We start from the raw sequence: 10856 nt of genomic DNA, 5'->3' as shown, positions 1-10856 counted from the left end.
GGATTTGGCAAATGTCAACGTCAAATCTAATCAACCGAGGGCCCGTCAAGTAGAGCCCTCTGCAGCAATGGCCTGGGACGCGATTGGAGTTGTAGGTTTTTCCCTTGGTGATGCATCAGCTTGGGGGGCCTGAGAACCTTGTGTGGATTCGGAGGAATCCTATGCCCCCATTCATCACCTTCTTCATTGTCTTCATCTTTGACCTTCGAAGGCGTGGGGGTACCTATGGGTGCGTCGGGACCGCGATCAACGGATGACCTGCCCTTGCCGCCAATAGTGATTTGTGTGGTCTCGTCGGTGGATACCGCTTGCTCTTGCACTTTTGGTTTGATAGAGTCGTGGGACCAGTGGAGATGGACAATGGTGCCTAGAAGTTCCATTCAAGGCCTGGCCATTCGATGGTGGAGATTCGTAGCAGAGTGGTGATTTTTCTTTGTGAGTTAGGGTGGGGCCTTTTTTGAGGGAGAAGAGGACCGTTTGTATCCGTTGAAGACGCAAAGGGGGTGTTGCTTGCCTTTGCACTCCAACCGCCGCAAGTCTTGGTGGCGGCCATTCGTCTAGTGAATTGGGCAATTTCACGGGGGAGTTGTTCTGACACTTAGAGTCGGCTTTGGACCCATTGTGATTGACTCCTTAGGGCGAAGCACTTGGAGAAGTCTCTATGGAACAACAACCTTTCAGAAGGGAAAGCTTGGCCACGGAGTAGAGAGTAGTCGGGGCTTAAGTTGGCACTTGCTCTTCGGAGTTGGTCCCTAGGGAGTTGCCCGATGACTCCATCTCATGCTGCTGTAGAGATGAGGAGCGTAAGGGCCTTGGGCCTGCTTTTGTGACACCGACAGAGATGTTGACGGAGTCCTTTGGATGTCCATGGGTGGCTTCTAGGGGTAGTGTGCCGCATGCATGAAATCAGGGTGTTTCAATAGGATAGGGGACTTTTGGTAAAAGGATCGAGATGCAAGCACGAGCCTAGGACTTGAAGGGATTTGGCTAATGCCAACGTCAAATCTAATCAAATGCGTTGGGATGCGATTGGAGTTGTAGGTTTGTCCCCTGGTGATGCATCGGCCTGGCGGGCATGAGAACCTCGTGTGGATGTAGAGGAATCATATGCCCCCCTTCATCACCTTTTTGCGTGGTCTTCATCTTCGACCTCCTAAGGCATGGGGTTACCATTGAGTGCATCAGGATCGTGATCAAGGGGTGACCTGCCCTTGCCGCCAATAGTAATTTGTGTGGTCTCGTCGGCGGATACCGCTTGCTCTTGCGCTTTTGGTTTGATAGAGTCGCGAGACCAGTGTAGATGGACGACGGTGCCTAGAAGTTCCATTCAAGGCCTGATCGTGCGGTGGTGGAGATTCGTAGCAAAGTGTTGAAGATTAAGGAGTGGTTGTGGAGATTTTTCTTTGTGAGTTAGGGTGGGGAGTTTTTTGAGGGAAAAGAGGGCCGTTTGTATTCGTTGAAGACGTAGAGGGGATGCGAGCTGCGGCGGCTCTTTGTCTGGTGAAGTGGGCAATTTCGTGGGGGAGATTTTTTTGCCAATGGTGAATTGTCCGCCTTTGGACCCACTGTGAAGGGAAAGCTTGGCCAAGGAGTAGAGAGTAGTCGTGGCATAAGTTGGCACCTGCTTTTTTGAATTGGTCCCTAGGGAGTTGCACGATGACTCCATCCCGTGCCGCTGTAGAGATGAGGAGCGTAAGTGCCTTAGGCCTGCTTTGGTGACACTGGCGGAGATGTCGACAGAGTCCTTAGGGCTGTGTTTGCCAAAGGTCTCCAAAAAAAGACCCAACTATTCTTCTCAAAGTCAACCCTAGCATTTTTATTTTTTACATCACATTAATTACTTTTTATTACCATTCAACACACCCTAGGATGTCCACGAGAGGCTTGTAGGGGGCAATGTGCCACATGCATGAAATCAAGGTTTTTCAGTAGGAGAGGGGACTTTTGGTAAAAGGATCGAGATGCAAGCTTGACACGGGCCTAGGACTTGAAGGGATTTGGCGAATGCCAGTGTCAAATCTAATCAATTGGGGGCCTGTCAAGTCGAGCCCTTTGCGGCAATGGGCTGGGATGCTATTGGAGTTATAGGTTCGTCCCCTGGTGATGCATCAGCTTGGTGGGCCTGAGAACCTCGTGTGGATTCGGTTCTCAGTCCCTTGGAGATGTCGCTAGGGTACGTTGTCCATTATATTGAGTGTTTTGCAAGAGTGGAAACATACATGAGGGGTTTGTTATACTCGGGCTTTTTGTTTATTTGATGTCCTTGTCGACATGTCCTTCTCTTGGCCAATGCTATTTTTCTTCAAGACTATCCCCGGCGACTCTGGGGTCTCTCGAATGCTCAAGTTAGTTGCTTGCTTGTTATATTGAGTGTTTCGCAAGAGTGGAAACATACCAGAGGGATTTGTTATACTCACACTTTTTGGTTATTCAACGTTTCTATCGACGCGTCCTTATTGTGGCTAGTGCTCTTTTCCTACAAGGCGGTCCCCGGTGACTAGGGACCCTTCGGTGCTCAAGTTAGTTGCTTGCCCATTATATTGACTATTTCGCAGGAGTGGAAACATACGTGAGGGATTTGTTACACTTGGGCTTTTTGCTTATTTGGCGTCCCTGTTGATGTATCCTTCTCGTGGCAGTGCTATTTTCCCGCAGGGCGGTCCTCGGTGACTCTGAGGGCCCTCGGATGCTCAAGTTAGTTACTTGCCTGTGATATTGAGTGTCGCAAGAGTAGAAACATACTTGAGGGATTTGTTACACATGCTTTTTGCTTATTTGACGATCTTGTTGATGCGTCTTCAGGGACCCTACCAACACTTGAGTTAGTTTGTGCCTACTTGCGTTATGGAAGGGAAAAGCGTGCCTAGTTTCCTTCTACATCTGCACCATCTTTTGCTCACATCCTGGAATTTCCCGTTTGTTGGAGAAGTGTGGGCATAGACTGTCATTTGCGAAGGTGGTGCGGATGGAGGAGTGTTCGTCAGCCTTAGAGAATGGACTTAAGGTATGTAGTGGGTATCCGATGGGTAAGGATTCCTCAGTCATGGAAGGGGTGACGGATCAGTGTTTCTCTGAACGAGGGCAGGAATTCTGCCCGTTTGGCGCTGTAAACGAGGGCTTAGGATTGCTTAGTGGAAAACATGGAAATGGAAAGGGGAAGAACGCAAGCGATACGCTTTGGGTGTTGAAGGGAATTATTGTCAACTTTAAACAAGAAACAGACCGGGTTTTGAAGACGCTTTTGGCAAGGATTGTGGAGCTTGAGCCTTTAGGTGGTTTCAGCTTGCCTTTAGGTGGTTCAAACTTAAGGGCCAAGAAGGATAAGAAGGGCAATAAGCCCATTGGGTGCAAGAATGGTAAGAGGTCTTTAAGCTTAAGCCCAAACTTAAGACCAAGGACAAGTCCATCTCCAAGAGGGCTGCTTGTTTGGGGTCAGAAAGGGTTCCTTGGTCCACACCCAAGTCGAAGAGGGATGATCCGCGGGCTCCTTCACCAAAGGCTCTTCTAACGTTTGTTGGATCTTCGGAGGCATCTTTGGAGGAGGGGAATGATTCGGTAATCATGTTTGATGTTCTCCAATTCAATGGCGTTGCTCCAAATAGTTCGAAGGTGGATGAGCACGCTGATGTTCTTAGTTTGGTTTTGCCGGAGCTATGTGAGCCAGTGTAGGTATTGGGCCCAAAGTGTATGCCAAGGTAGAAGGGGTTTGGCTTGATGGAGATGCTTCGCCGAGTTGATGCACGTCGTTGGGCCCTGGGATTTCATTGTCACCTAAGCCCAAGCCTTTAAAATTTTACAACCGTAAGTCCATGGACATTAGATTCTCGAAGATGGATGTTAGCTTGATCGCTACGGCTGTGTCACTAATCATTGCTCTGCCTGTTGAGTCCTTGGTCTTGGTCTAAAATCGCATCTTTTCTACCGGTTGTCAAGATTGCAGGCCAGACTCTGTTGGAGGCTGCCCATGAATTTGAGATTGTGAGGTGGAGGCCTTTGCCTCTTTTTTCCAGGTGTTACATTCTACAGGAGTGAGAAGAGGGTCGGAAGATAGTTTATGGTGGAACCCTTCCAAAAGAGGTACTTTCAAGGTCAAGTCTCTCTTTCTAACCTTGGCATGCTCGGAAGGGAGGAGGTTCCCCTGGAAGAGTGTGTGGCGGACACAGGCTCCTCCAAGGGCAGCTTTTTTTGCGTGGTCGGCGGCTTGGGGGAAAATTCTGACCTTAGATAACCTCAGAAAGAGAAATGTGATTGTGGTAAACAGATGTTGGATGTGTAAGAAGAGTGAGGAGACGGTGGATCATCTTCTTATTCATTGTGAGGTAGCGTCTGCTTTGTGGAGTGCCTTTTTTGGCCGTTTTGGGTTATCATGGGTGATGCCTGGTCGGGTTTTCGAGTTGCTAGCATGTTGGTGGTCTGCAGGAAGGGGGGGGAGTGCTGCAGTCTGGAAGATGGTGCCTACTTGCTTTTTTTGGTGTTTATGGAGAGAGAGAAATAATAGGTGCTTCGAGGATGTGGAGAGGTCTTTCGAGGACTTTTTATCCTATTGTTTTCATACTCTGTATCTTTGGACTGTAGCGTTTGTTTTCCCGGTTTCGATTAGCTATAATGATTTCCTTGTATGTTTTTTCCTTTCTAGTTAGGTGATCCTCCTTGTATACTTCCAGTGTACTTCGGGGCGCCTACGCTTTTAATAAAGTCAGTTACTTACTTATCAAAAAAAGAATTTGAGATTGTGAGTGCTAATGTCAGGGAACCCTCTACAGCGGGGGTTTCTCAATCGGAGTGTCTCTGCTAGGGGGCCCATAGGTGTTTGCCTGAGCTTGGTTTGGTTTGCCCCCAGAAATTGCTGGATGATCAGTATTCTTCATCAGGTCTTGTCTTGTGGTTGGTGCTGGTTGGGAGGGATGATGGGGAGGTTGGGGATTTTTCAACCCCTTTGCCCCTTGGAATGGGCTCTTTTTTGTGTTAAGGATATTGGTCCGATCGTGGGCTTTTGTGCAAGGGGAATGAGGATCAAACGGTGGCTCTCCTAACAGCCATTGAAGAAGGGGATCATGCATGGGAGGTTAAGGGTGTTTGTTCCAGAGGTAGAAGGGAGCTTTTCAACTTAGAATGCTCCATTAATTATAAATCTACGTGTGTGTCCTTAAGGCGTGGGAAAGGCAAGGCTTACTTTTTTTAGCATTGAGCATTCGTTGTGGGTCTTGGGCTTTTGTTGTTTTGTGGGTTTTAGGTGTTTTGCGGGTTCCTTTTGCTCGCTCTAGTTAGGTGTTTTCCCTATATATATTGCCGGTGTACCTAAGGGTGTCTTCCACTTTTGATAAAAGTTTTCCATTACCTATAAAAATAAAAATAAAGAGTTAAATCCTCCTACTATGTCATGGATTGTCGTGATGGTTTCCGGTTCTCTTGAAAAAGTGTTTACTTCTTGGTGGACTGTTGGCAACTTTCAAAGTGTGGTTGTATGGAAGATGGTGCATTTGTGCCTTTTGTGGTGTTTTTAGAGAGAGGAGTGATAGATGTTTTGAGGACTGTGGGAGGACTTTAAAGGAGATTAAATATTTTTTCTTCAACACTTCATATATCTAGACTGCCGCTTATATTTCCCCTTTAGTGCTCAGTTATCATGATTTTTTTGTTTTTTTTGCTACTAAGTTTTAGGTAGCTTCTCTGTACATGGGGTGCCTTATGCTTTTATTGATATTTCCATTATTTATCAAAATAAAACAAAATTTATGGCCAGCTTTTAAGGAATCTTCCTTTGAGGAGTTTATTACTGTCATATGAACTTTACTTTAGCTCTCCAGTTCCAATATGTCATTTTCAGTTGGAACCTCATTGTTTTTAATTCTATGATTTTGTGTTAAATGTTGGTGTTCTAAGTTGTTTGCTTTAAGTTTGCATTCTTTGGAGTGAGCAGTGTCTCTTATTGGGAAGATTCTCACAGTTGCATAATTGGCAGTTAGATTGATAAATGATGAAAATGTGGTCGCCCCTGATAATTTGTCAACTCCAAACAACCTTCTTGTGGAAGGTGCAGAATGGGTAGACTTGTTTGTAAGAGAAATGATGTGTGCTACCAGTATGGATGATGCCAAAGCTCGTGCTGCAAGGCTGCTAGAGATTTTAGAGAAGTCCATCAGTTCACGTGCTGGTGTGGAGGCAACACAAATTCTTCACAAGGTACATATATGGGTGTGTTTGGTGAAGTTTTGAAAAGTGTTTTGGGTTTTGAAAAAAAGTGTTGTATGGGGTTCACAAAAGAATATTTGAAAATTGTTTTTGAAAAACAAAAAGCTTACAGAAAATAGTATTAATTATTTTTTGATAAGTTTTTTGTTTTGTTAGAAAAGTTTTGTAGTTTGTTTTGAAAAGTGAATTAGTAATGGATCACATTTGAAAATTCGCTTGGATAACTGACATTTGAGAAGAGAACAAAGAAGCGGTATTTAAAATAGAAGGAAAAATGGCGGGATGACAGAGTATATAGTTGCAAAAAATTTATGTGGATCATCTTTTTAAATTGAGAAATGCTTAAAATCACACTTTTATCTCAATTTTTATATGTGGCGTTTTTAATTAACCCCTATTGAAAAAAGAATCCAATGGCTGATTAACAGTGTCGCATAACCAAAGTGGGATAAAAATATAGTGTATAACATTACTCTTCTAAATTTGATAGATATAGCATGGCTTCGTTTGTCAATACTTTTTGGAGAGTTTTTTTTTTTGTTTTTTTTGTATGAAAAAGTGTTCTGATGAGATATTAAAAGTGAATAGTTTTGAGTGTTTAGTGTTTTAGTTTATTTGTTAATGTTTTTGTTTTGAAAGAGAAAACAAATGGGAGAAGGAAAAAGTGTTATTAAACAAAGTCATTTTCTTTTTTTCATCCAAAACCATGGTTGCGCATATCTTTTTAACTTATTATCTATTTAATTCTTTAAAATGTTTTCAAATGTCAGGAAAATATGATGCTTAAGGAACAAATTGAGGGAGTCATGCGGGAGAATGTCATTCTCAAGCGTGCTGTGGCTATCCAACATGAACGTCAGAAAGAGTACGAGGATAGGAGCAGAGAAATGCAGCATTTGAAGCAGTTGGTGTCTCAGTATCAAGAACAATTGCGAACACTTGAGGTTAGGATTAGGACTTTGTTTGTTTCAATAGAAATAAAATATTGATTAGGACTTTTGTAGTGCCACAAGGGTCAAAATTAAATAAAAAAGCATGTTCACGTGACACTGTGGGTTCCAGTCTATTAAATGCCTACGTATCACCAATTAGTACAACAGCTAATCCAGTGTTTAACGAGACAGTTGAGTTCTCCTGGGCACAAACTGGAGCAATATTTAAAGCATATCTTGTTTCAAGATAATACAACGTAAATGATAATAGCTTGTTATTCTAGTGTTAATGATAACTCTAGCCTAAATAACCAGGTCTACGATCAAGAAAGAGAAAACAAGAGAACCACTTAAACCAGCTCACAAAACAACCAAGACCAAGAAACCCTAGTTCCTAAACTGCAAACCCAAGTCTCTGCCAAGACCTCAAAAAAACTCACAAAACTCTACCCAAATGACCCAAAACCGCAAAACCAGCCTAAATAATGGTAGTCCGATTGTGATATCTTTCATACTATTTAGACATAAGAAAAGAAAGTAGAATAAATTTGTTAAAACTTCATGATGGCATATTGTTTGAAAGTGTGAAAATAGAAGCTGTACAGAGGAAGTGAATTCCACGTTGTGTAAATAGTTTACTTGCATGGAGATGTGCTACATAAAACCCAGTTACAGAAGGAGGGAGGAGGAAGAAAAGGATCTGGATTCTATACATTTCATGCATTGTAATATTTAGTAGAAATGTGCTTTATGGCATAGCATACTAACCAGTGTGAATATAATGAGTTTGGATCCAGGTGAACAACTATGCCTTATCAATGCATCTGAAGCATGCTCAGCAAGGCGGCTCCATTCCTGGGCGATTTCATCCTGATGTCTTCTAAGAAACAGATGGAAGGAAGTTGGGGTTCAATAATAGGGTGGGTCAGCAGCGCATGCTGGATTGTTATCTTATTCTAAATTATTAATGTTAAAGGCTGTGTGTGGCATAAGTTGTGGCCATTCATGTCTCAATCTACCTACTTATGAAAAAAAAAAAAAAAAAAAAAAATCTCCCTGGTTATGAGGTGATGCTAGGCAAACAATAGTTTTCAGTCAATTTCATCTTTGTTTAACGAACATTATATAGTTTGGTTTGGTTTGGTCTATGCTTATAATTTATGCTATACATTGCAGAAAGGAGAGGGATGTGATTACCCCAAGGAAAGGTTTGTTGATGTTTGCTAGAATCTCTCTCTTTGTCCATGCCAGTTTTCAGCAAAGCCAATGCCCTTTTTCTTCACCGCCAGTTGATTGAGTTTGTTGTAATCAGCTGAGTTAGATTGTATAAATAGACATTGTAAAGAATAAGGAGGTATTGAATTTGGGATTAGATCATTCTCAACAGTCGCAGGAGGGGGCTTCATAAAAAAGCCTACAAAATTCAACTTTTTGTTTCATCTACCAATCACTCACATTAGATTAGATGAGTTAGCTCAGGAATTATACGTTATAGCAACTAGTATCAAATCACTCGGGTCTCGAAGAAAGAATTGTGAATATCACAATAATGGATATCACTTGGTATTAATGGAGAAACTTTTAGGGTCTTGGAGAAGTTCAAGCTAGATCACCGAAAATGGAATTTCCTCACTTCAATTGAAAAAAACCAAATGGGTGGATCTGTAGGGCAAACAAGGTCTTTTGCTATGATCAAACACAACCACATCTAAGAATTTTAATTTTAATGGCATCTTTTCACATGAATCAACCATTGTTAAAAAATAAAAAAAATAAAAATTAGTGTAAATTCAAAACAATGATTTGCTTTTACTGAAAGGATTCCTGTAAATTCATTTAAAAAATAAAAAATAAACGCGAGAAAATTTTCTATTTACTGAAATATTGAAATTGAATTTCATACTAACTTCAATGCTAGCCTTTTCTACTCTCATACATTAATTATCTAAAAACATGTAAGTGCAACGACTAACACTACTCAATTCATTTGCAAATCATATCTATCTATATATATATATATATATATATATATAAAGAATTAAAGACATAATGATAAATTTAAATAGAGACTGTAGATGAGATTCTAGGTTGAATATGAACTGAATATTTAGATGGATACACAAAGATATAAACATAAATATGAATATGAAATGTTGAAGATACTTCAATTGGAACTATAAATTCAAGAATATCCATAATGAAAATAAGTACTTACAAAAATATGATGCTGTAAAATTAGCTTGAAGAAGCTTTTATTGAATGAAACATTCTGTAATACATAGATGAAACTCTGACATACATATTGTGAGATTTCACAGATGATCAAAGAGGGAGAAAAGAAAAGAGAGTTCGGAAGAATCCGAGCTGCGTTTACAAGAGCTGAAGGAGCTTTAAATAAAAATTAAAAGCTGCATACTGTAGTCTGTAGATGAACAGTGTTTTGTCAGGGTGAATAGTGCTGAATAGTGCTATGAACAGTAGCTGCCGACATGAACATTACGTGAACAGTGGCATGAACAATGTTGAACAGTAATGGCCGCCAAAACTGTGACATGAACAGTGCTGTATTTGGGAACAGTGTTTGCTGTATTTTGGAACAATGATTGTTGTATTTGAGCTTCTTTAAGTCTCCATCTTCACCAAGATTATAGGGGTTTTGGGCTTCCTGGTAAATGGGTTGTACTTGATTTGTTGAAGAGGAGGACGAAGCTAGGCTTTGTTCTCCTTGTTCTTCAATGCCTTCAGCTTTAAGGAGAAGGCTACTGCAAAGGTCTTTGAGGTCTTCTTTACATTGGACCTGGGCCATGGCTGCTGCAATTTCTGTCTGTAGATGTGATTTGCTGGCCAAGAATTGGCTTTGAGTGGTGAAGGAAGGGAATTCTCTTTGTATTGATGAAAGTATTTTCTGAATGTTGAATTTGTCCCACCAGCGGACATATCTGTTTCTTCTGCAAATTCCTTGATCAATGGCATAATCCCATTTGAAGAGTCATAGGATTTTATATTTCTTTGTCATATGGAGCAATGAAGGAAATTGACTTTCTGCTTCATTAACTTTGTAGGTTGCAGAGAACTGCTGTAATGCATCTGCACGTTCTGGGGGTAAAATCTCAGGAATAATCCCATGACTTCGCCACCATCTATTGAACCAAATAGGGAACTGACTACTGAAGTTGTTATCAAAACAAAGATACCAAGAATGACTGTTATTATTGTTTTGATAAAAAAATGCTTTTGACCATGCTTCAATGTAATCATAGTAGCTGTATTGAACTTGGTGGCCCTGCAGGACTTTGAGATTAGCTGGGTGACCCCATTCTTTTGCTGAAATGATCTTTGTGATATATATTTTATCAAAGATTATTCTTTTTTGTTCTGGATCAAATTTGTCTGGGACAAAATCTTTGGTAATTGATGCTGTTTAGAGTAAAATGTCTGGGTGAAATGGAATGAAATTTCATTTAGGAGGAAAATAATTCTTTACAAGATCCAAAGGATTCTTGAGATGACGCTGGTCATGTTCTACAAAAAACAGGTTTTTTATATAGATTTTTTGGACAAACCTAGATCTATTGGTATGGGTAATTGGCTAGTTGGTATATAATTTTTGTTGCTGTATGAGTTTTGAAGAGTTTTGTTGGGTAGGGATAACGGTTGCTATAGGACATTCTACCAACTGGTAAGGATCCGGATGACTTGGGGATGCTAAAGTGGATGAAAAAGTAGGTCTTG

At 41.2% G+C, this 10856-nt stretch overlaps 1 protein-coding gene across 1 annotated transcript; it reads left to right on the top strand.

Moving 5' to 3' along the window:
- Positions 1 to 5962: 5962 nt before the first annotated feature.
- Positions 5963 to 8501, top strand: LOC132186070 (uncharacterized; the record flags this gene model as incomplete). The annotated part of the gene is given in 4 exon segments (XM_059599852.1): positions 5963 to 6183; positions 6963 to 7136; positions 7922 to 8044; positions 8301 to 8501. Coding segments are annotated over 3 exon segments (482 nt in total), but the record flags the coding sequence as incomplete, so codon positions are not given.
- Positions 8502 to 10856: the final 2355 nt, after the last annotated feature.

The sequence above is a fragment of the Corylus avellana genome, chromosome ca7, assembly GCF_901000735.1.
Source record: "Corylus avellana chromosome ca7, CavTom2PMs-1.0".
Classification (NCBI taxonomy): domain Eukaryota; kingdom Viridiplantae; phylum Streptophyta; class Magnoliopsida; order Fagales; family Betulaceae; genus Corylus; species Corylus avellana.
Note: the sequence above shows the minus strand (reverse complement) of the source record. Positions and strands in the feature narration are given on the sequence as shown.